We start from the raw sequence: 23,928 nt of genomic DNA on the forward strand, positions 1-23,928 counted from the left end.
GCTAATGTCATATTGTTACCATAGCAACTACATTGACTTTGTCAGCGTATGGCTTCCACCACGTCGTCGTCCCCGTCACTTTCAACTTCCAGCGCCCTCAAGTCCAAACAATGAATGATGTCGCTCTTTAGAAAGTTGCTGGCAATTTCCAGGAGGGTAGGAGGCGGCTTGTTTGACGCACTCGGCGCGCAGATCGTGAACGTTGCGAAATGTTGCGGAGGAACTATGATATATCAAATCAACATGTAATCCCATCAAACGAGATTGGATACTTACCTTGTCGTGACTGCACAGCAGCTTCTGTTGTCGTAGTTGCAAATACTGACTCGTCCGGCACCGTAGTCTTATGCTTTGATAGCTGGTTATGCTGAGAAGACTCGCTGTCCTGTCTCCTGCCCTCCAAAGGCTTTTCCCGTCTATTCAAAGTTCCATGTGTCTCAGATACTTCATTTGCTTCCTCGTTATTCGCCAGTGAAACAAAGAATTCATTGACACCCTGGGATTGCATCTTGTTTCTCTCATGTGTTGCCAACCGTGACAGTATTTGCGCATTGTTGGCAGTTTGCGTCATCTCGTCAACCATGCGTTTAGGATCTAAACTCATTAGAACACAACTTGTTCATTATTTATCAATCTTCTCATTCTTGGACATGACCAATACCTACATGACCAATTTTGCGAGAATGCTCCAGTGGTCTCTACTACTACAGCATCCCTCACCGGGTGTGAATAGGCAGTGTGAGGTCGCAAGCCCTGGTGTTCCCTGTGCCCCCACCATGATGGGTATATTGTATGCACTGGGGCAGCTTCTGAAGGCCGTCGAACCAGCGGCTAGACATGACTGTCAGCGTCGGTAAAGCCTACACTGCCCTAATATCCTACTACCTCCTCCGGAACGCTCATTACAACGCGTTGAGCCATTTTGCGTATTCCGCTATGATCGTAGGTGCCATCGCTAATGAAGCGGCGTTCGCGCTCTGTGGTTGTCTTTGAACGCGATCTTCCTCTACTGACCACATGCGAGGTTACTCGTTTCCTGCTCACAGTGCTGGTGGTCATTGCCCTTCCGTGCAATGCGTGCAGCTGGACAACTCAGGGTCAACCCGATGTCCGAACGCGTCTCTTACGTATTGCGGAGATTGCCAGAAATTCCCCGAGCGCCGATCTAAAATAATCTGAATTTGTCCATACTTCTCCATCCATTTCACCTTGTTTTTCTTTAGCGTTGAATAGCTATGACTACCGTAGGCATTCTTTCGCAGAATATAGGACCACATCTTGGATATTATCGTTGGTATCGTGCTGTAATTCTGTTCAATATTCCTCATCTTACATGTCGTTTTGTTTATACTTTGACATTGTTTCCGATGGCCTCTCGGGTACTCCACCAAATTTCCTGCTTTTTCAGCGGGCGACTTTTCACAACCGTTCCAGGATGACGCCAATGCAACCGATGCCCGATCGAGAAAAAGGTGATTATATGTAAAACGATCTTGCCAATTACCCAAACTTTTAATCAGTGTGTGGGACTATCATTCAGAATGGAGCCAGTCATTGTTAGTGCCTTAGACTTGAAGCGCCTACAGCAGAAACTTGAAGGGGTAGGGGTAGAGGAGCGAATCCGTCAGATGCAAAAAGAAGATGTGAGTATAGCAGGATTGACCATAAATGCATTTTGGCCTGCAATTATTATTGCCAATGTTGTTGCTCACGGAGTTCTCTAGCGTGAGGAACGATACCGTCTGTCCAAGGCCCGCGTATCACGGTGGGACAATACCATTGCAGGCCAGCGGCGAAAAAGACTTCAATCCCGTTCAGATAGACTGGCAGCCGAGGAAGCTGAGCGTGTACGAATGGACCAGGAGTATGCCGCAGAGGAAGCTGAGAGGAGGAAGGCTGCCATTGACCGAGCCAAGCAATTACAGTATTACCAAACAGATATGGTCAAGAACTTTCATAGTAAAGTTGTGCTCTTTGAGGCCTTAAAGGTTAGCCTCGACGAATATAATATGAGGCATGTCCTAATTGCTGACCATGGGTGGTGTTAGGAAAGAGATATGCAGGTCGCTCTCAAAAAAGAGCGGGCAGAGCTCGAAAGGAAACGGGATTTGGAATACGCGCGCGAAGAAGAACCGAAAGCAGTTGCTGCGAAACAGGCTGAACTGCAAGTGCAACTAGAAGTCCGACGACGTGCATTGCAAGCACAGCAGGATCTGCTTGATCAACTGAGACAAAAGCAAGCGCGGGAAGATGTAGAAGCGGAGGTAAATTTCGTCTTCTGATGTTTCATGGTTTCCTATATTTAATCGCTGCTTTAGGCATGCCGCCGAGAAGCAGAGACTCTGACTCGCCTTGACGAAGAATTCAAACAGAAGCAAAAAGAGGCGGCCGCGAAACAACGGTCGCAGCGAGCAATTTTGCGTCAAGAACTCCTTAATATGAAAGAAGAGCTAGCTACTCGAAACGCAGCAGATCGACAATTAGATGCAGAAGAATCTCGCAAGGCAGATGAATGGGCTGATCGGAAAAGACAGCAGAACATAAAGAAGAAAGAGCGCGAAAGGACCTGGTTCAAGTAAGCAGTTTCCTGCCACGCTCCTGACAGAATTATATAATAACTATCTCCAATTATTCCCTACATTGCAGCGAATCGCAAAGAATGAGACAATGTATTGGGGAGCAAACAGCCAAAGAGGATGCCCTCATCGACGCAAAGATTGATGAGGCAGTGGCCAAAGCTATGCGGGACCGAGAGGAGAAAGTGAAACGCCAAGAAAAAGAAGCTGCCGAAAAGAAACGCCGACAAGCAGATGAGCTGACCACTGCATATAAAAGCCATGTGGGTAGCAATTGCGAGTCCTGTTATAATGTGAATTCCGTGCACTGAACTGTGCAAATGGTTGATAGATCCGAAGAACCGAAATCCAACGTAAGATTCAAAAAGAACAGGATCAAGAAGAGCTAAAGGAGTACGTCCGACTCAATGAACAGGCCACCTCGGAGCGAAAAGTTCGGAAACAGGAACTGTTGCGGAAAGGGAAAGAGCTTCAAGACGTACACCTGCGAGAAATAGTACGTCACATTCTGATGATCAATCGATGCCCCCCTATTCAAGGCCTCACCGTCTTTTGCCTTGCTAGGCTCTTCATACCGCTCAGCGTGCAAAGGATCGCGAAGAGCAGCTTGCAAACGATCGTGCTACACTCGCGGTCCACGAGCATGACGACGAGAGATTGCAGGCCTATATGAAGAGTCTCGCTGCTGAATCATGGGCCCAAGACAATGCACGTCTACAACATTATGTGCACGAAGAAACCAGTAAGCCCAAAGACCAGCGACCGTGGCGACTGGCGGATAAACATTGGGTAGACACTGGTAAGCGGCTGGGGCTGACCAGTAACAAGTATCACCCGATGGATGTGGCGGGAACAAATGAGATATGTAGGGGAGACTTTCTGTCCGTAGTGGGAAAAGCAACATCTCGGTGCGGTTCCGCTGCTGGCGGTGCAACCGTCGTATGTACACCTCAACCATCCGCTAGCCCAGCCAATTCCCGTCCTGCCAGTTCGTCGACAATCATATCGCCGCGAACTGGAGGCCATTGCAAACAAGGACGGCCCGCAATTCTTGAGAGACTCCCGGCTGTGCATGTCTAGCAGTTTATTCGTTTGTATACTTTTTGCCATAGTACTGTAACGTAATAGAATTAATCGGTTTATATCACACTCCGTACCAAAGTTCCATGGGCCATAACAAGTTTTCAACACGGATAAGTGGTACTTTGGAGTCTAATTAATACGCGTCAATATATACACGGGATTATAATGAACAGATCCAGCCTGATGCTGGGATGAAAAGCACTTTTTGCCCAACGACAAGCTTTACAGCTGACCGAGTCTCAACGACGCAATGACCTCTGCCCTACAAAGACATCTCAGCACCTGCTAAACCCATCCACATTCGTCTGCGCCTTTTCATTTGTCCGGTCCACTCGTGCATTAATCAGTCACTGCTCTCGACGACCTACGTGCACGGTTCGCGGGAAAGGCATTTCATTCGTTGACCTGCGCTTGATGAAGACGTTGCTGCATTTGCTCCTTCAACTGGTCTTGCTTCCTGTGCTCGTTAGCGATGTGATGGACCTTGAATCCAAAAATTTTCGGAACGTATCTCTTCGGAGTTTTAGCAGGCATCAGATTTGGGTATGCTTGTAGCAGTAGGTGAGGGAACGTTGTACCAAAATGTGCACCATCAATCGCAAGATGCCGTCTCGATATCGGGTTGTAGACATCCTCACAGCGCGGACAATACAGCTTGACACACTTCACTCCAGCCACATCCCATAGCCCAACAGGGAGCACTGGCTGGTTGTCACACAGAACTCGTGGGCACCGACCAAATTCTGCATGGCGAAACTTTTCCTGCATCTTTGTGAGTCCGCGGGCGGTAAGGATAAAACGAGCATGAATGAGGCCATAAAGATGTCGCGCCGACTTTTCCACTTCCGCCCGCATATCGTCATCCAAGTCCTCTTCTAGTGCATCGGTGATCATATCGAACGCTAGTGCGTAGTGCTGTACTTCCGTGTTTAACCCCGTCAAGTTGAATCGGTCGAGGATATAATCTTCATCAACATCACAGTAGAATTCATTTCCTTTCAACGACTGAAACCATTCTATCCAGTATGCAGTGGACTCTGCTGATTCAGAAGAGCCCGCGGACATTTGATCCTGTGGTGCAGAAACGTCGAATCAGTCCATGTCCACAGATCAATATATTTCTCAACCAATAGGGTGAGTACAAACTTGCCTCCATTCGCTATGGCTGTCCTCGGGTTATGGCTTGGCAAATGTAGTACTGGTGCGTGAAACAAGGTTGTCTTCTGTTATTTTTCTCCTTGCAGGAAACGCAGTCAAGTCTATTTACCTCAAGTGCAAGAAGGCAAGGAATGGACAAAGCGCACGTCCCTGCCCACCTGCCTTTGCAATGGTGCGCACCCCCTTCTGAAAAGAGCAAAAAGTAGAAGATGCTTTTCAAAAGCCGAGCTTAATGGTTTTGGTCAAAGACCCTTCCCATTCTCTTGACTTGCGTTGGTCGTCATGACGGCAGGCCATGGCTTAGTCACACTGATGAACACGTCCGTCTCGCGTCCCTCGTCGTCGTTAACTTGCTTCCCCATTTGCAAAACCTCGCCTTTGTAAAAGAAAAAGGAAAATGTCTTCATATGAAGATTTAAAGGATGGTGTGTGAGGTAGAAGCATATCCGTATGTAGCCATTTGTCTCTAAAGTGCTGATGCATTCCTGCCATTTCTCCGCCGTAGCTTTAAGGGAAAACTTGGAAGCACGAGGGTTTATGAGCGACATTAGAGCGCGAGTGCGAGCAGAAGTGTACAGAGCCCTTGAAGATGAGGTTAGTCTGTGGCTACTACAACTGCAAGATAACTGGACCATTTTATTCTAATGGAACTGTTGGCAGAGTGAGATAAAGCCCCAAGTTTCCAAAGAGAGCGAACTCTTGAATGAGCTAATCAGAGAATACTTGCGTTACTCTGGATATAATCACACAATTTCGGTGTTTTCTGCAGGTGACATGGACTTTTTTACACGATGCCTGGTCAATGTTTTAACTGATTGTCCTAATGTGTAAAACAGAAGCGGACCTTCCAGCCAAGCCGGCTGATCGCCAGACTATAGCCACTGACCTTGACTTGGACATCGATGGATATCCTCCTTCAGTGTATGATACTCAGCCATCTTTGGTTATTGTTGGCGAACCCTAATAAGGTTTTCAATGGCACGGCAGGCCCTTGTTGTACGGTTTGGCCCTTCGCAATGTGTTGACGAAACCACCCCACCCCAACCCTCCGCCAAAGCAACCTGCAACCCAGAAAACAGACATTCTCCAGGAGCGACCGCCGTCAAATACTGCCGGGTGAAGCAAGCGAGCAGTGGAGGATTGCGTCACTGGACGTCAATAATCCAGGGCGCTGATGATGGCCATAAAACGCAATGAAAGAACCTCGCTGGCGTCGCTCCGCTACCGGCATCCCATGGAAGATAATCAATCTTAGCAAACCCATCGCTCTACGCGCATAGAAGTAGTAAAATGCTCATTGCACCAGCTCAAAACATGTCGTCCAACCCATCGTCTAGTCCAATATATAAGGATATATTATATTTTTGTGAGCCCGTGGGTGAACTCTTCGGTACATTTGTTGGATGTTGGTCGATTATGCCACAGCACCGGCGGCCTGCTCAGCATATTCCTTCTTAACGCCTTCTCGAAGGGGACCAACCCTCATTTCGGTGTCTAAGGGAAAGGGAATTTAGGACGATGATGGCGAAGGTTCCAGTAGCGGAAGTAAAACACATACTGGCGAAGGGGAGGCCAAAGCCAACAATAGACAAGACCCAGAAGGTAACTAAAAATCGAGTCCGGCTGCGGGTGGTGAAGGGAACAGCCTACATGAACCGGTACGGGTGAGGACACCTTGACTATAATAGTTCACCTACGGACATTTACTTACACCGTCACCTTTCCAGTTGTCCCCACTGCACATTTCCACATAAAAACGAGAGATCTGTTAGATATAGAGGCCCTCTCTCACATTACTCTCACGGGCACCTACGCAAAGTTCAAGGGACCTGTGAACCGCGATGAGGTTACTTGCAATTCCGAATTAACGTGCGAAAATCAAACACCTACCCCAAGCAGACACTTGGCTGTCCCCACCGCGGACGAGACGAGCAGGACGTGCAGTACGAAGAAGCGTCTTGGCAAACATTACGAATGTTGTGTGGGATGTGAGTTTGAATTGAAAAACCAACTCGCGTTCTGCGGGCGTTGCCGGATTTCCTTTGCTGTTTCTTGTCATGGCCATGGCTAAGCAGCATTGAATCAAATTTCAACCGCGTTGCCATGTGCGGTCGTCAAGCAGCAGATGAGTTTTCATGCGATGAACACTAGCAATGTATTGCTCTGCTGCAAGTTAGTGTCCGTGGCGGGCTTTCTGCGGGGGTAGGTAACCAGCTCTGATCTGTAATGGCCTGGTTCACGATGGCGTCGTTTACCCTGGTGTCCTTTGCCCGGAACGCAATCCAATTTATAGCACAAACGTGATGGATTTAGGAACCCAGTCGCTTCATGATTTTATCCCAGGAGTATACGAGAACATGCTTGAGAAGGTGAAAGTGGCCAGCTGGTGAAGCTCTAGAATACATCGCAGGATCCCATAGGGGATCTGATGCATTATATGACGATAGGAAAAGTAATATTTCCTACGGGTGTTGGATCTGCAGAGATACATCTTAAAAAGTCACTTAAGAAGCCAAGGCGTTTTCCTTTGGCTCATAATGTTGCCCTTTCCTGTGACATGTCTCCTCCCAAGTGAAACTATCGGCGCTGCTTGACCGACGGTTGTTACGAAGAAAGTCAATGTAGGAGACGTCGACAGACTGGAGGCTGAAGTGCGATAGACCCCGTGACTATGTATCACATGATCTGTACAGCTCAGTCGTCACAACATTCAAACTCCATCTCCAGAAGCAAAGGTGGGAAAAGGACATGGATTCCGATGACGAAGAGTTTTTCGACGCGCATACGGTGGAAGATGGCGGTTCTAATACTCTTACACGCGCCCCTGCTACTACTCTTCCGTCCCTCGTCTCCAATTCACCAACCCCACCATCACCCCCGTTAGTCACAAGCCTCCCTCGCCTCCTCCCAGGCTCCGAACGCCTTCCGCAACCGGTTCCCGGACGTCAGCTGGGGGCATCGCTCTCAGACGACGACACCAATAGCACGTTAGAGAATGGTAATGCTGGGTAGGTGGCGAGAGTCACAAGAGTAAGACTGATTATCAACCCTGTTTGGGGTCAGTACGGACTCGCGAGGAGTAGATGGAGCTGCAAGTGACAGGGAGTCTCAACTACTCTCTCTACTTATTATAGCGTACCTCTCAACGATATGGTGTCAGTTAGCGATGCTTCACCAAAACCCCCGATGATTCAGTTACAAGCCCCGAACGCCCGCAAATCTGCACCTCTACAGCTCGATTCAGAGGATGCAGACTCTAGTTCACAAATGTCCGTGCCTCGTGCTCCATCACGACAAAAGTCTCCCTCTACCACATCGACTGAGTCACGGTCTGCCCGTACTCTGCGGACAACTCATATGGATCCTGTTACCGCTCATTTGGAGGGCATAGTAGATACCTCAGCGACTACAACGGTGCGTGCTCACTCGCAGGATTACACGCCTGAGCCGTCCTCTGAAGAAGATGACGGGGAGAGAATGGAGACGGAGAGGAAACAGCAATCATTGCCCCACTTCAACCTTCCTGGACCTAAAGGAAAGAAGCATAAAGGTTTCTTCCAAAGATTTCGGAAAGGCAAGAAATCGGATTTTGAGGAGCATTTTGGCAGCCAGCTGTCTCTGCGTGATTTAGATGAGAATGGACTCGATGATGCCGACGGTGAAAGGATGAAGCACCATCTCGATATGCCCGAGACTGTTAAAGTAAAGACAAATCGAAAGGTCAAGAAGGATTTCAACCATCTAACACGTGTCCAAGTGCTGGGTGGGGAGACACATTGCCTTCCTGAGGCGCCTGAACATGATCAAAATGTTGGCGACGGCGGATTTTCTATACGGCAAATTTTGGACGAGGATGCGGAAGTTAAAGGACCCATATGGGCAATGAGATTCAGTGACGACGGAAAATATCTCGTAGAAGGTGGACAAGATTCAATTTTACGAGCCTGGCGACTGGCAGCTCTGGCTACAGAGAATGCGGACAAATCTCATTGCGCAACTTCTTTTGACCGGAAGACACCCAGGATCCGCACGTGGGATAGCCACAAATGGCAGTCTGATGGGATTCCCAGTGGGAAACATGCAAAGGAAGGGTCCCACAGCTCTGATCGCAGCGACACAGAAGATTTTGTACATTCCAGGGAACACGTATTCGAACAACGCCCTTTTCGAATATATAGAGGGCACTCTGCACCGATTCTGGATGCAGCATGGTCCAGGAACGGCTTTATTGCCTCGGCTTCTATGGACAAGACGGTCCGGTTGTGGCACATCGACCGTGAGGAATGCCTATGCAGTTTCCTTCATAACGGTTGTGTTACAAGCGTGTGTTTTCATCCGTTGGATGATCGATATCTGCTTACTGGTTCCCTCGACTCGCGGATCAGGGTATGGTCCCTCGAAGAAAAGCGAGTGTGCGCTTGGAATGAGACTCCTAATGGTAGCTATGTCACGGCAGTGTCGTTTACGAGAGATGGAACTCTATGCGCTGCTGGGACTTTTGACGGGGATTGTATATTCTATGAATTTGATGGGTTAAAGTACAACACCCAAATCGAAGTGAGGTCTACTCGAGATCGCCACTCTAAACGAGCAAAAATTACGGGCATAGAACCGCTACCATATCCGTGGCTTGGTGAAGATCGATTGCTGGTAACTTCGAATGATTCGCGCATTCGATTGTACAATGTTAGGGATAAGAGTCTGCATCGAAAGTATAAGGGTTTGGAGTGCCGGGCATCTCAAATCAAGGCGACTTTCTCAGACGACGGAAGATTCATTATAGCAGGATCCGAAGATCGCCAAGTGTACATCTGGAATTTTTATCCCCAAGGGGGGCATGCTTCTCACGCTGGTGGTACTGGCCAGGCCGGTAATCAACCTGGCCTTTTGAGCGGTTTTATGCATTGGCAGAGCGACGCTAGTAGATCCGCATCTTGGGAGCGATTCATAGGTTCTACCGAAGCAGTGACATGCGCGATCTTTGCCCCAAAAGGTACAAGAGAAATCGTGTATGGGGATATTGCCCGAGGAAATTCGGAGATTGACACTGTCTCGGTGCACGATATGATGACGGACAATACTGATGGGGCGTTGATTGTGATTGGTGATATGTTGGGCAGAATCCGTGTATTTCAGAACAACGTTGAGCCCGGCGGTGGTGAAGGAACAGCCACTTTGTCACCACATCAGGTCGGCATGTCTCATGAAATTGATGATAAGGTTGAAAGAGCGTCCACCGTCTCGCGACATTCGACCGTCAAAACATCTAGTAGTCGGCTTTCCACACCCCTCGGCCCCTCATCCCCCATGAAGTCAACCCCTCCCACGGGAATGAGAAGATCAGCATCTGAACTTGCCGGCCACGTACAGTCGCTTCAGGCCGAAGCAAGTCCGCGCTCAATGACTCCTCCAGCTGCATTCCGCCCGCAAACTGAGGGATGGCCTGAAACACACTTCTTGCCGCGAACATCTGCGCCTCGCAACAGCGTGACAGAGCGGCATCCTGCTACTGTCGACGACACCATTTCTGGACCCGCTTCAGCGCCAATAGAGACATTAAGGCATGCCGATTTAGGGTCGCCTAGTACTGACGAAACAAAAGCTAATTTATCTGGAAGAAATAGCCATGGTGGGAGAGCTCGAAGCGCTTCCTATTCCGATAGAAGCCATGTCAATGTGATGTCATCTATCTCCGCTGAGAACTATACGTCGCCAGGAAGGAAACATGGAGAGACGGGATCTAAAGGACCCTCATATACGTCTCCCAGAGGCCATTTTAAGGATGATAGTATAGAAGAGGAGAAAGAGGAATATCCTATTCAATGCAGTAAATGTTCACGGCGATTCATCAGGGGAGGAAGGGACAAGCTGAAGTGTCCAGGATGCGGCTCCTCGCTCGACCCGGGATAAAGAGAAGACCGCTGAATACATGAATTATTTAATATTCTCGTGAAATATCTGATGCAGATAATTTTTCTATTTGAAATGTCTGTGTAAACATCATCTAATTGAGTGCATACGTGCCATGCATGACAAATATTGAGTGCTTACAAGACAGACGCGTCCAGCGACGCGCTCTTGGTGTGCGCAGCAAATCCATTCCCGTTGCTTGTGTACAGAATCCTCCCTCCTACCCACATTTTTGACATGAACCACGACGACAATTCCTCTGACTCCTTGGATTTTTTTTTAGAAGATGATGACATCCGACTGATTGAGAAAATCGGGATAAATCCTTGCGATACTTCAATACGTACGCGATCGCCCCTCTTTGGATCGATAAACTTTGATTATGACGGGAATCCTTCCCATACATCCACGTCGCGGGGGACAGCCTCTTCGTGTCGCATGGAACAGGTGTTGAGCGCTTTGGAAGAGCAGGCTAGCGCCATCCAATCGCTACGAAAGACCTTGGAAGGGATTAAAGGTCCATCCTCTGAGGTCAACTGGGAAACCTTCGGCGGCTTAGGAGGGATTGCAAGGCGCGTACAAAGACTCGAGGGTACAATAGAGCGGTTGGCTAGTAGCAGCGGAACGCCTATAGAGGCGTCACTTTCTTCCTCTAATGAATCAGAATTATGTCCTGAGAGAAGACGTGGACGTTCCACATCTATTGAAATAATTCCAGCGACTCAAGTGCATATGGGCGACAAGGTAGTCACAGCTGAAATCCCGACCACATATATAGGCGGAATACCCAATGCTGATGACTTGAGAACGCTTATTGCACGAACTGTTGAAGAGAATGTCAGACCAATGATTGATGACGCGATAGCTGATCTACGTCGTGAATGGAATGTACGGACTGTTAAAGAGAGTGTCAGACCAATGATTGATGAAGCAAAAGATGATCTACGTCATGAATGGAACGTATGGACTCTTCAAGAGAGTCTCAAACCGATGATTGATGACGCGAAGGCTGATCTACGGCGTGAATGGAATGTACGGACTGTTGAACAGAGTATCAGACCAATGATTGATGAAGCAAAAGATGATCTACGTCATGAATGGAATGTATGGACTCTTCAAGAGAGTATCAAACCGATGATCGATGACGCGAAGGCTGATCTTCGTCGTGAATGGAATGTACGGGCTGTTGAAGAGGATATCAAGACAATGATTGATGACGCGAAAGCTGATCTACGTCGTCAATGGAATGCCCGGACCATTCAAGAGAGCATTAAACCAATGATTGATCATGCGAAAGCCGATTTGCGTCGGGAATGGAATGTCCGGACTGTTGAACAGACTATCAAACCAATGATTGATGAAGCGAAAGCTGATCTGCGTCGTGAATTGATACATTCCATGCCTTCGCTCGGCGGTCCTATTCCACAGGATTCGTCAATCTTTGGAGGTAAAATCTCGGCTGGCGCTACGGATGAAGGTGCTAAGAGACCCGCGGTAATCCCTACGTGCGGGACAGGGTTGGTCGGCGATGTTGGCGACGTACGACGAAAGTTGGACAAGAAGGTAGATACCGTCGTGTTGGAAGAGCTAATGCGACATATTCCGACGCGCGATGAGGTGAAGCGCCTTGTTCAGGAGCTTGTAGATGCTCGACCAGCGACTATCGGCGAGCAGGATATTTTCCCAATCCTTCTCAGGCTGCAGCGTGAGTCTACCGCGTCCGGCAAAGACGGCAGCGGACAAAATCAAGCCTCCAAGTCCTCGGCACAAAGGGAGGACTCTGATGCATCCCGTGAATGGAAACATCTGCTTGATGAGCTGCTACCGGATATTCGCGTCTGCGTCAGCGAGATGATTGCTGACAAAGAGGTTACCATCACACACAACCTAGAGATGAAGATTATCAAACTCCAAAGAGAACTCTTAGAATTCATACCAATAGATAGGAAAAACCGCAAAGGCGAGGTACAGCACTTACGAAAAGAAGTAGAGAATAAAGTGCGCAAGGATCTTAAGGCGTGGCTTGAAAAAAGGATTACTCATATCCGGGAAGAAACCGTTGAACGAATTAAAAAAGTAACAGCCGACGTTCGCGAAGATATAAACAATGTCACATCAGCGAGAGATTCGCCCGATTCCGCTTACTACGAACCACCGTATGAGAATGTTTCCAATGAAGATGAAGGCATAACACCTCACAGTGCGCTCGATCGCCTCTCACGGCGTCTGACACGCGAATTTGACGAGAAGTTGTTCCTGCTTTGTTCGGATTTGAGCACATGTAAATCTCTGTACGCGAAGCAGATTTCACAGCCCTTCCATCGCTGTGCGCAATGGTTGTGGAAGTCAGGTTGTTTAAAGTTTGGGAGTGCCATACCTTGGAATTATGAGACTTTAAATACGGGTAATTAGCTGAGTTTTGGTGCGTCCTTTCATAGTGTATGGTGTGCCTTCTTGGCTTTGGTGGGAGCTAGTGTGCAGACGTTCACGTTAGATTTCTGACCTGGCCCCCTTCTTTTTCTTATCCAGACCGTGATAACTTCCTGTGGGAAAAAGACCAGACTAGTATTCGAATTGGTGAACCAGGGCTCTATGAAATCACATTTGCCTTCTTCACAAAAGCCAAGCCATCAGTTCAGTTGGTAGTGAATGGTGAATCGGTTCTTTCTGCAATCAATTCCCCATCCTATGTCGTACATCATTCGTCTGGCTTTGTGGTAGACGGTGATGGGAGAATTGAGCCAGGGACGGTTACCGGAATAAGCTTACTGGTATGTACATGTCCATTACCGATATTTGCGACCCATCTCATTTGTTTCTGACCTCTATTGGACGCTGATGGGCGCACATAGGATTTCTTGGCTTTGCCGCCCAAATCTACATTATCTGTACATTATCACGGAGGGAAAAAGGGGATGTTGGGCCATGGATTCTTAGGACTAAGAAAACTTTAGTGAATTCAGACTCTCTGCGCTTTCCGTTGTGACCTACCAACTCTTTTACAGAAGTGACAAACAGATTTCATCGCTGAGGATTAATGAGCGCGTGTTTGACTATGTATTATCCCATCTAATTCCGTATACCTATTTACAATTTGCTGGCAGCCATGCTAGTTTTACCCGCAGTCGACTGTTGGGACTGAAGGGCCTGGACCCACAACCGTAATCTATGGCGCTTCGGCTCGGCTCTACTCAGGTCCACGTCCTGAAAGGCTTTCCGCTCTACAGATCCAAGAGCGGCAAAACGTTCACCTACCTGCTCTGCCGGCTCGGATGCCCCAAAGAAGACAACGTTGGCTGTCATATCATCGCGGAAGCGCCTGCTATGCGGTGGCTGGATTTTTAACAATGTAGATATCATGAACGGATTCCCTCTTCCTAAGGCGTTCCGAATTAGGTGCGTAGCAGCATTATCATCGATCCAAGACCATTGGTCCCCGGCTCGGGTAGCCTCTTCCAAAAGGCTTGCACCCACAGTTGGAGCATCGGGAACCAAGGCGTGACGTTGCATATAACCCGCGACAAGTTCAACACTCTGCTCGTTGCTCAATCGGTCCCAAATTCCGTCCGTTGCGAGAATCAGAAATTTGTCCGCAGTAGGATCAATCTCGTAGTGAGTTACTTCGGGTTCAGCTGTAACATAAGGTGGAGTATGGTAGTTCGCCCGATGTTGGCGAACGCGAAGTGCTTGCTGGTCTTCTGCTGGCCACTTGTATCGGGAGTCGCCTGAAATTACACCAAATGCATAAGGTTTGTAAATCAAAAATGCTCGTACGGGACGACCTTACCAAACGCCCTCGTTGGCATCAGTCCTCCCAACACGCGTCCGCGAACAATAACAGTGTCGCGTTCATGAGGATGTTCCTCCAATAGCCTTGCATGTTCCGCTGGATTTGCGGTCGTTTGATCTTCGCTTAGCGGAACTGCCTCGAAGCTACCATCACCTCGTCGCCGCCCGACCACAGCTCTACTGTCGCCGGTACAAGCGATGTACAAATCACGTCCCTCCATGTAGGCAACAATGGCACAGGAACCCGCAATGGCAGGCCGAAGCGCCGCTTGGATCCTTTCGTTTTGCGGAACCGACGGGTCAGGATCGATGCCTCCGTTGGTGATATCGGCATCCATGCGATTGAAGGCAGTTTTGAGGGCGTGGGTGACATGCTTCTTTCGCTCGGGCGTCTCGTTGCAGGCTGGGAGCTCGGATATGGCTTTGGCGACGTAGACCCCCAGGTATTTAGAAAGAACATCAGCACATTCTGTGCCGCTGTGCCCGTCAAAAACCCTGCGACGTGATGATAAGTGAAGGGTATGAGCGAGCGCAAAACAGGTGCATCCCTACCCCAATATCACTCCATTTCTGTGACGGTGCTCACTGTGGTAGTCTTCGATAGGCTGGTTGCTTGCGACCTGGTTCAAGTGGTAGGCAATAACGGGCGTCATTGTGACCGGGAGCTCCACTGATTCTCGTCCTTTACCAGCAGGAATCCACTTTCGTAAGCCTTTATGGCCTGCTTCGCTGTCACTTATGTCTGCCGCAAATAGTGTTTTCATATCTACCGCAAAGCTCTGTTCGTTTGCCTTCAAGATGCTATTTATTTGCTGCTCTGTTAACTGTTCTCCATGTACTTGACTGGATGTCTTCTCTGCCGTTTGGCTAGAGTTTGGCCTAGTAACATAATACATAACACCGGCGCATGCAGTTAGCACCCCCAATTTTGCTGCGTTTCGGGCTGTGAGGAAAGGAGACGGCTTTGTTGGGGCTGGTGGTGGAGAGCGTCCACTGGTTGTTGACAAGCGAACGTGAATATTATACGATAGAGTTGAGCGGACGGACACGGAAGACAGTAATCGTGAGCACTTTGCTGCGCCTAGTTTGACACGAGAAAGGATGCGCTGCATGGTAGCTGGACAAGGTTTTGTGAAATGGGTGACAAAAGAGTTGATGGTGCAGGCGACGCGTTAGGCCTTTTCATGTTCCGATTTCTATTTTATTTCATACTGTGGCGGTGATTGAAAATGGCACTAGAAATCATTATTATCCGGATTAATCCGGTTAATCATATCGCATAATCAGAACCCCCCTCTATCGCTCAGATTGGTGTGGCATGTATTGTAATGTTTTTTTTTTAAACTGCGGTGAGGCGCATGCCAAAGGTCTATAAAAGGGGGGCCTTCTGTCTCTTTCCTCTTGACCCATCCTCGACTCTCGAAGCATCTGCGCAACGCTCACGCAGCACTCTCAAGTCCATCATCATGAGAATGCCGCTCTGGTGCCGAGGACCTCGCCCTCCCGACAAAAACAACATAACCCCTTGCTACTACTATATTGCTATGATCGCAGGTATGCATTATCTTTGTATTTTCCCACACGGATTATCCAGTCTAATTATTCTTAGTATCTGAACATCCTCTGACTAAGAATTTCGGAATCAAGGGCTTAGTAGGATTTCTCTCGTGTGGTGGGCTTAGTTACCCAGTTAGAACAACCGTAATGTATTGCATGTGTAATTGGGCCTAGTGGTAGTTGGTTGGTTGTAAGGAGGGAATCACTTGGCTTTTCCGAACCAGTTATCGCTGGTTTATTCCCTGGTGTAGTAGCTAGTGCCAGTTTCTGTCACCTCTGCACTACTGTAGGAGCATAATAGCAAGAAAATCATCTTGGAGCATAACAGAACACACACAGCCGTTGCCTCCAACCTCTGCTCTAACGGGCTCAGAGACGAGTGGTCAAAGGCCTTACTGCGTGCATTATACAGGTTGATAGTCCAATCTGGAAGTAGGTTGAGTTTGCCATCACTGTGGAGGTGGGCATATTGGTTCAACGATAGTGAGCATTGTGGGCGAAAGTCTCAAGAAGAGTCGCCGCAAGTTGTGGGATAAGGCTTATGGCGTGATTGTTCTAGTATGACCACCTTGTATGCATAGCAGAAGCGAACGACATTGCCACCATGAAAGACTGTAACCAGTCTCTCCTCCATTCTCGGGTCTACCGTTCAAGTACACCCTAGGCCCTTATATCCAACTTGTGGCCTACTGGTAGTTCCTACAGGACCTTGGTTGTCCTCTTAGAATATACATTATCAAGAGATATGACATATCAGGGCAATTCTCCTTTGAAGCAGGCCTAGCTTTCCTTTAAAGACACGGACGTCAATTGATGGCAAAATCACTCATAATTCTTCCTTGCGTTTGCGTAGTTTAGTGTAAGTCGTAGAAACTTTAGCCTGGCCTTGAGCTCGTCATTAAAATCTGAGAAAGTCAATGGTGCGGGTGCTAGAGAGACGGGAGACCGACCACCAGCCAGAGCACCAGCCACCGAGCTGACGTGTTGACGGTATCAAATAACAAGGGCGCCCTTCAAGTGTTAGCTCAGTGACGACTCTAAAATCTCTTCTTGAAAGGACAACACAATGTCCGAGTTTGGAGATTTCGTAGCGACGGATGGCTCTAACCCAGCCAATACCTCTGCATTTCTGACATCAGATGATCCTGCCGCCGATTTTCTGGCTCGAGAACAGGCTATCCTCGGAGCCGACGCTGCTTTATTCGGCAACGACCTGGTTGCGGCCACCCCAGCACCCGCTGCGTCTGACGCTGGGTTTGGAGCATTTGGAGGTGCGCCTGACAGCAGCTTTGTCATTCCAAATGGGTCGGACGTTGAGTTTGCCAGTGAGGTTGGTACGGACGAGATTCGCAGCTGTACATGCGTAAGCGGACGTTGTTAACAATCGGTACAGTCTGGATTTGGCGACGCCCCTTTCGCAGGAGATGCTGCTCCGTTGCCTTTTGAGCATACTGGTGCATCGTCGGTCGCCAGCTTCGGGAGTGTACCGGTACAGTCGCGTGAACCTGAACCGGAGCCGGAAATCGTTAGGTACAGCTTTACCGCGCGTCTCTCATGGTTTGGATGGTGCACTTACTTACCTGTGCCCATGTCAGGCAGTGGAGGGAAGACTTCAATGCACGTGTGGCCGAACGTGACTCTCGATCGAAAGCTAAACACGCAGAGACGTTGAATGCTGCGAAGGAGTCGCTGGAGCGATTTTACGCGGAATACAACGATAAGAAAACTAAGAGCATCAACAGAAACAAAGAACAAGAAAAGAATACCATAGCTGAACGAGATGATACCACTAGTGGAACCGTTTGGGTATGTTTGGCGGCTAGTCCTGTGCAGGACTGAAGCTCATCACATCACTCAACAGGATCGGGTTGTCAAACAAATTGAGATGACCACTCAGGCGTCATCTGCGACGTCCAGTAAAGGCAAGGTCGATCTAAAGCCTGGCAGACTTGCCGACGAGAAGAGCAAAGATGCTAAAGCGGCGAAGCCTGTGACGAAGACGCGTGATACCACTCGCATGAAGCAGTTGCTGATGTCACTGAGAAAGGACTCTAAAGCTCCAGGAGTAGAAACTGCAGCTTGATACAGTTATATGTTGTCCCAATCATGTCGGTACATCATTCCAAAAATATAAAATCGGTCATTCATGTCTATGGAATGTATTTGATCAAGCATTGTTTCCCTACATATCACACCTCAATTCAGCTACCAGCAATTGTAACAAATTTTACAAAGTAGTAGTGTCGCCGTCCGATTCCGGTGCGGTCAATGTGACGTCTAGAATCGCAGGATTCTTAAAAAGCAGCGGCGTCCATCGCAGTTTATCTTGTTGAATGGTAGGGAAGCCCTTGCTGTCCAAGTGTGCAATGTATTCTGCAACAACTTGAGTAGGATATCGTACTACATAGTTCCCCGAAGCATTTTTAACAAGCATGTTCAGGAGGTGAAGCGTATGAATGATGTCGTCAGGGGTCATGCATGTGACTTGGCTCAATCCTGAGAATGACAACCATCAGCAGAATGTTTGTCAACGAGGGTAAATGATTGTAGAATTATCTTACTCTCAATGGAAAGAACATTTCCTGAACATTCAGCTAAAGCTCTCAGTACAGTCCTTCTCCAATAACGACGGTAGCTCAACAAGCCAAGATCTGACAATGGTTTCTCTGGAGACCCAGTTCGGCCCTCTTTCCTGGAAAGGAGATAACCTGGAATAGTGTTGCTTTAGTGGGTCCATTTCCCTCGCGCTCCAACGTCGAATGTTCATGGTAGTCCCACAACTTACTAAATTCGATCAACAGACTCCCATATCCCTTCCGTTGGAAAATGGGCAGCGTCACAATGCAAGAAAGGTTGTAGTTCGCAGAAGAACGTTTTTCCTGGACGAAATCCTGGTCAGACCTATTACCACATCGATCCGTCTGACAGGTACTCAATTATGCACCTTAGAGAAATACCCTACAAAATGACAACCTTTCTCGTCGTTCTCCGTCATAATATAGAAGAGGAATGGCTCCACATCGTAATACAATGTTTTGTGGTCTAGGAACATCTTTGCAAGTAGGCAAAGATTTTGGCAATATATCTGGAGGGTGTTTTAGCACTGTCTTGGTATGTCTTCAACACCCTACCAACCTTGTTCTTACGTCCATCCACCTCGAACACAGATATATTGCCATGTCGATATATCTCATCGCCCGGAGGATGCCGAAGTGGGCACTTCGCCTGTGTAGCTCTGGTGTTATCATCCCACCGTGCATGGAGTACAGGCAAAGCTTCACTTGTCTTCGACTTACCTTATGACGCCCCGCCACATACTGACTTTTCATATACTTGAAACAATACTCGCATATATATATGAGCGGCTGTCCGTTGTACTCCTCCGGGTATGGCGCCGCGTACCAAGTATCAATTTCCCACACCCCGAGTTGGATTGTGTTGATCTTTGGTATAACTGGCGCATAAAAGAATTCATCATCACCATTCTCTATGCCCCCTTCTTTCATAGCGTTGACGGTCGGAAGAGTTGCAGTTTCCTGAAAGATCGCCGTGTATGAGCATTGCACAGAAGCTACTAGACCCCGCTCGGCTCTAACCTCAGCTTCTGCGCGCGCTCTTCGAAAATTGAGTCGGTCTGCAGCATCTGGCCGACATTGTGATGTATCCGCATCCGCGTCTGACAAACGCCCACCGAAGGGGAGATGCTTGATTCGGTCTGCCTCCACACGATCGACATTTACTTTTTTCCTTCTATTTTTGCCTCCAAGGAGAAGCTTTACTCGGGGTCGCGAAGTCGATAGTGATTGCAAGGGAGCGGCGCTAACTTCCTTATGGGAATTTGCGGTTCTCAGTCTTTTCCTCGATAGTTCACCAACCATTCCTACATATTGCTCCGGCCTTTTCGTCTTCTGCCAGATAGCCTTATCCGCTTCAGCAGTATGAACTGTGGAACTCCTTCTTCGCTTGTTTGCAGAATTCATGCCAGTAGCGTTCAACATATATTGGTCTCGTGACGTACTACCACTGCCTGGACATTCTGGATCAGGAGCAACCGCTGTGTCCCCTCGAGGTTTTCGACCAGGTGTCCGCCTTCCCTTACAAATAGGACAACGCCAGGTGCCTTCGGGTATCTCTGTCAATTTTGGTGACGCACAAAATGTGTGACAGCCGCGATCGCAGTCATCGCAAAGTATCAGTTGATCCTTCGTATTTTATATGAGATACAGATGCAAACATCACAAATCCATAGTTGTCGCAATACCTCCTGTTGGAAATCACCGCAGACCATGCAGTGTTTGCAGTCCTGGCATTCCCAGTCGTATCTGCGTACCGCCTCTCGCGCCTTTTCCGTCAGGTTTAAGCAGCTTGGATGTTCTAAAAATGGAATACATGGTAGAAAACGATTTTCTGGCATCTAAAGATGATGCATACCACTGATATTACAAGTAGTACAACTCAAGAGCTCTTCATGGCAGGATTCCCTATTCTGTTGCGCGGTTCCGCCGCAGCTTTGACAAAACGGGCTGTATAGAACGCGCTGGGGTCAACGTGCATCACAGGTAGTGCTGCCCACAGGAAATCGAAGCATGCTGACTTACCTTTTAGCACCTTCGTGAGGATTATCCCCCTAGTTGAATGCATAATAGCGCAGACGTTAACACATGCCACACAGCAAAGGTGGCTAAGAAGGTACCAATCTCACACACCTTTGCCTTCCTTGACGAAAATCTTGTGGACACTCTAGCTTCTGCGTGGGAAGAGGTCATTCGGGTCACCAACTAGCACGGATGGTATGGAGATCCGTCGAGGGCAGTTTTGTGTGTCAGCGTGTTCGTGCTGGAATCGAATCATGTGACCTTCATTAGACTTTTTTTAACAATTGGTTGCAACCAGCGCGCATATTGTGTGGGGAAATTCCAATGATGGTCCTATGGCATTCCAGCCATTTGTAGTGTGACATCGTAATGAAGATCAACATGAAAGACAGACGGAAACATTGCAGCTGCGATACGGATGTATCAACTTTGTTTTCTACGCACATCTCTCTCCCCAATCTTGTTATTCATCATCGAATTTCATCAAAACAATCATGAGAAGAATGCCGATCTGTCGCAGAGGACTTTTGCCCACAATCACAACAATGAACGTGGGTGATCCGCGCAACGCTCGTACTGGAAGCTCCTACGATCGCAGGTATTTCATTGAAGAATATCCCCATGCTTCTTGTCCAATCTGGTCCTCGTCTGCTAGTATCCAGATTACAACCGACAATGCGGGTTGGTTGGCGCCAGACCCAAGTGGTTCGATCCAAGCGGGTGGAATTCACTATTGTGTTGGCCAAATGTTTAAACAAACTTCCGACGCAGCGCTGTCCTCCTCCGAATCGCGTTGAACGCCGTAACGTGGAGTTCCAGATGGACTCCAACAACGCCGGGCTTCCACCCCCCAGTGGATTACCGCATCAAGCCATGATGCTGCAGAGGGTTCGTAGCAGACGGCCATGTACTTCACCAACTAAAACTTTACTGAACACTGTTGGCATCTGTCATCTTGGTATCTTTCACTGACAGAGATTCCAAAAGCTTCTGGACGATACTACACCCTACTACATATATCGTTGGGTTTTTACTGCAGTGGTGGTACTACTTTACTGCCTCCGTGTATTCACAGTTCAAGGCTGGTACATTGTCACGGTATGTAGTAGAAGCCCCCTGACTTGACTTTTAACGCCGTCGACCTCACCCCATGGACGTGGCCAAGTAGTATGCACTCGGGATCTATCTCCTCAATCTTTTCCTAGCGTTTCTGACGCCCAAATTTGATCCCGCTTTGGAGGAACTGGATAAAGCAGATGAAGGACCAGCATTACCAATGAAGACCAACGATGAGTTTAGACCTTTTATTAGAAGATTACCGGAATTTAAATTTTGGTAACGAGCGTCTCACATGCATTTGGGACAAGGTGATCGGCTGAATGTCCATATGGGTATTTACAGGTACTCCGCAACACGAGCGATACTGATCGCTTTCGTATGCACATTTTTCAAATTCTTTGATATACCCGTTTTCTGGCCGATCCTGTTGTATGTACATTGTATGTTTCTGGAGAAAGCGATGTTTCGCTAACTCTTGATGTAGGATGTATTTTCTTGTCCTTTTCACGATAACAATGCGGAGGCAGATCATGCATATGGTTAAGTACCGGTATGTGCCTTGGAACTTCGGAAAGAAGGTATGTTTCGGAAAATCCATCATGCTGCATTTTTGCCACCGTGCTACTCTTAATACCTTCCACTCACAGAAATATGCCAATACAAAGCATGGTAGTAAATGATGGTGGGAAAGGACACACCAGTGGGGCACCAGAGGATGGTCACATTACAATTGGCAATTTGTGCACTTTGATGTATTTATTGGTTTAGCATGAGGGTTATAATGCATGCTTTCATGCTTCACACATTGGCTTGTCCAGTCTGAACATCACTGAATGGATGTAGAAAACATACCTAGAAGGGAAATCAAAGGGTTGGCAAAGTTGAAGGTCTTTAACTTTATATATTAATTTACTGGTTATACAGTTGTATAGACCCATACCAGGGAAGAGGAGGATTACAGTATAGTGCTAAAAGCAAATGTTTTGCTTATGGCTTCAGAAGTTACAGAGTTCTGTTTAGGCCATATTTATATTCTTATTTTATAAGGATAATAAAGTTACCTAATCTTTACAGAAATTATGCAGTACCTATAATACCTGGAGTAAATAATTTAAATACTATATAATATAATTATCCCCCAAGTTAACAGGGCCTATCCAAAAGTAGTTGCATTAATTATGTAAGTAGCAGTAACCATACTAGATTATCAAGAAAAGAAAAACTATATTATACTGCCAGCAAAGCAAATATTATACTGAGGAGTTAGAGATATTCTTGTATAAATAAGATATTAACTAAAAGACCCAACAGAACAGTGTAGGGAAGTGATTTTACCCTGATTATTACTAACTATTATATTAACTGGTACCCTGACTCAATTATTTCCAAAAGATTTTACTGAGATTCCTTAACTGACTAACAATCTCAATCCTATATAAGGAAGCCTGAAGCCTCTTCTTTAGTTTAGTACCCAAGAATGAGCAGATTGTGTACCAGCCACAGATCCCTTTTGTTTTTTGTAGGAACAGCACAGTCTTATTGACAACATTGATACTAGTAAAATACTCTCCCATGTGCAGCCACACAGGCAATCCAGAATTGTAGTTAAGGATTACCTCTCAAACCTTATCCCTACCATATTAATATTGAAGTTAACACTTGGAACACTGATTTCCTCTGTAAAATCATTTCTAAGAGGTGTAGGAATGCATGTGCACTGTGGTCTTCTGGATATTGTCACTGGGGGGATAACATGCTTGTATTGATCCTGGGGCATTTAAAAGTTTCAGTTATATAATCTACTGTTTACATGCTTCAGCCCACTTGTTTACATGCATGCTCAGCAATGCTATGCAATGCTCAGCAGGTTCAGCCATGCCTTGACAAACATTACTTGAAGATCTAGACTGTCCCAAACCTTCCAGACCTTCTAAGACTGCTTACATGATGATTTGACCCTTTAAATTATTCCCACAAATGTCTGTCATACCCACACATGTCTGTGATCATTCTGATTTCTCAAAGTCAGTTTCCCCACATTCTGACTGAGCAAAGTCAGATGTGAACTGTCTAATGACATCCCAGCATGATCTCACATGATTTATAGATCATACAGCATGGTTTAAGCCTGAATCTCAACACTCCCACTCAGTGAATCATCTGATTTCCGACAGAGACCCATTTTACCACAAGTTTAAGGT

At 47.4% G+C, this 23,928-nt stretch overlaps 11 protein-coding genes across 12 annotated transcripts; 6 read left to right on the plus strand and 5 right to left on the minus strand.

Annotated features, from left to right (window-relative positions):
• Positions 1-6: 6 nt before the first annotated feature.
• Positions 7-1,059, minus strand: SPPG_09567 (uncharacterized protein; the record flags this gene model as incomplete). Its single annotated transcript, XM_016757743.1, has 4 exons — positions 7-223; positions 277-594; positions 666-831; positions 886-1,059. 4 exons carry the CDS (start codon positions 1,057-1,059, stop codon positions 42-44), a joined length of 840 nt encoding a protein of 279 aa, XP_016603982.1. The 3' UTR covers positions 7-41.
• Positions 1,047-3,717, plus strand: SPPG_08695 (uncharacterized protein). The gene is made up of 9 exons (XM_016756848.1): positions 1,047-1,290; positions 1,409-1,472; positions 1,541-1,643; positions 1,725-1,988; positions 2,049-2,264; positions 2,319-2,575; positions 2,647-2,839; positions 2,908-3,072; positions 3,141-3,717. Exons 1-9 carry the CDS (start codon positions 1,236-1,238, stop codon positions 3,654-3,656), a joined length of 1,833 nt encoding a protein of 610 aa, XP_016603983.1. The 5' UTR covers positions 1,047-1,235; the 3' UTR covers positions 3,657-3,717.
• SPPG_08696 (uncharacterized protein) lies at positions 3,641-5,075 on the minus strand. The gene is made up of 3 exons (XM_016756849.1): positions 4,927-5,075; positions 4,810-4,857; positions 3,641-4,730 (listed from the first exon to the last, which is right to left on the minus strand). The coding sequence occupies exons 2-3, from the start codon at positions 4,813-4,815 to the stop codon at positions 4,053-4,055; spliced, it is 684 nt and encodes a 227-aa protein (XP_016603984.1). The 5' UTR covers positions 4,816-4,857; positions 4,927-5,075; the 3' UTR covers positions 3,641-4,052.
• Positions 5,076-5,165: 90 nt separating this feature from the next.
• SPPG_08697 lies at positions 5,166-6,169 on the plus strand. Of its 2 annotated transcripts, none has more exons than XM_016756850.1 (5): positions 5,166-5,251; positions 5,323-5,411; positions 5,478-5,586; positions 5,654-5,738; positions 5,805-6,169. In XM_016756850.1, the coding sequence occupies exons 2-5, from the start codon at positions 5,355-5,357 to the stop codon at positions 5,935-5,937; spliced, it is 384 nt and encodes a 127-aa protein (XP_016603985.1). In that variant the 5' UTR covers positions 5,166-5,251; positions 5,323-5,354; the 3' UTR covers positions 5,938-6,169. The 2 variants fall into 2 exon arrangements, with proteins under 2 accessions (XP_016603985.1, XP_016603986.1); XM_016756851.1 differs by having other exon boundaries at positions 5,166-5,242.
• SPPG_08698 (uncharacterized protein) lies at positions 6,034-6,939 on the minus strand. Its single transcript, XM_016756852.1, has 5 exons — positions 6,708-6,939; positions 6,631-6,646; positions 6,529-6,553; positions 6,376-6,463; positions 6,034-6,311 (listed from the first exon to the last, which is right to left on the minus strand). Exons 1-5 carry the CDS (start codon positions 6,880-6,882, stop codon positions 6,232-6,234), a joined length of 384 nt encoding a protein of 127 aa, XP_016603987.1. The 5' UTR covers positions 6,883-6,939; the 3' UTR covers positions 6,034-6,231.
• A 606-nt stretch (positions 6,940-7,545) lies between these two features.
• SPPG_08699 (uncharacterized protein) lies at positions 7,546-10,847 on the plus strand. Its single transcript, XM_016756853.1, has one exon. The coding sequence runs from the start codon at positions 7,968-7,970 to the stop codon at positions 10,725-10,727; it is 2,760 nt and encodes a 919-aa protein (XP_016603988.1). The 5' UTR covers positions 7,546-7,967; the 3' UTR covers positions 10,728-10,847.
• A 67-nt stretch (positions 10,848-10,914) lies between these two features.
• SPPG_08700 (uncharacterized protein) lies at positions 10,915-13,804 on the plus strand. Its single transcript, XM_016756854.1, has 3 exons — positions 10,915-13,131; positions 13,257-13,498; positions 13,580-13,804. The coding sequence occupies exons 1-3, from the start codon at positions 10,965-10,967 to the stop codon at positions 13,679-13,681; spliced, it is 2,511 nt and encodes an 836-aa protein (XP_016603989.1). The 5' UTR covers positions 10,915-10,964; the 3' UTR covers positions 13,682-13,804.
• Positions 13,710-15,698, minus strand: SPPG_08701 (uncharacterized protein). The gene is made up of 3 exons (XM_016756855.1): positions 15,069-15,698; positions 14,515-15,011; positions 13,710-14,452 (listed from the first exon to the last, which is right to left on the minus strand). The coding sequence occupies exons 1-3, from the start codon at positions 15,626-15,628 to the stop codon at positions 13,815-13,817; spliced, it is 1,695 nt and encodes a 564-aa protein (XP_016603990.1). The 5' UTR covers positions 15,629-15,698; the 3' UTR covers positions 13,710-13,814.
• A 1,179-nt stretch (positions 15,699-16,877) lies between these two features.
• On the plus strand, positions 16,878-18,247 carry SPPG_08702 (uncharacterized protein). The gene is made up of 5 exons (XM_016756856.1): positions 16,878-16,932; positions 17,007-17,403; positions 17,467-17,603; positions 17,669-17,879; positions 17,935-18,247. Exons 2-5 carry the CDS (start codon positions 17,140-17,142, stop codon positions 18,154-18,156), a joined length of 834 nt encoding a protein of 277 aa, XP_016603991.1. The 5' UTR covers positions 16,878-16,932; positions 17,007-17,139; the 3' UTR covers positions 18,157-18,247.
• SPPG_08703 (uncharacterized protein) lies at positions 18,210-20,891 on the minus strand. The gene is made up of 11 exons (XM_016756857.1): positions 20,780-20,891; positions 20,672-20,700; positions 20,505-20,596; positions 20,335-20,447; positions 19,670-20,275; positions 19,370-19,609; positions 19,209-19,298; positions 19,018-19,158; positions 18,859-18,952; positions 18,635-18,781; positions 18,210-18,569 (listed from the first exon to the last, which is right to left on the minus strand). Exons 1-11 carry the CDS (start codon positions 20,837-20,839, stop codon positions 18,301-18,303), a joined length of 1,881 nt encoding a protein of 626 aa, XP_016603992.1. The 5' UTR covers positions 20,840-20,891; the 3' UTR covers positions 18,210-18,300.
• Positions 20,892-21,343: 452 nt separating this feature from the next.
• Positions 21,344-22,725, plus strand: SPPG_08704 (protein retrieval receptor; the record flags this gene model as incomplete). The annotated part of the gene is made up of 6 exons (XM_016756858.1): positions 21,344-21,556; positions 21,644-21,766; positions 21,837-22,003; positions 22,070-22,156; positions 22,212-22,305; positions 22,375-22,725. The coding sequence occupies 6 exons, from the start codon at positions 21,344-21,346 to the stop codon at positions 22,405-22,407; spliced, it is 717 nt and encodes a 238-aa protein (XP_016603993.1). The 3' UTR covers positions 22,408-22,725.
• Positions 22,726-23,928: the final 1,203 nt, after the last annotated feature.

Source organism: Spizellomyces punctatus (assembly GCF_000182565.1).
Source record: "Spizellomyces punctatus DAOM BR117 chromosome Unknown supercont1.24, whole genome shotgun sequence".
In the NCBI taxonomy this organism is placed as follows: Eukaryota; Fungi; Chytridiomycota; class Chytridiomycetes; order Spizellomycetales; family Spizellomycetaceae; genus Spizellomyces; species Spizellomyces punctatus.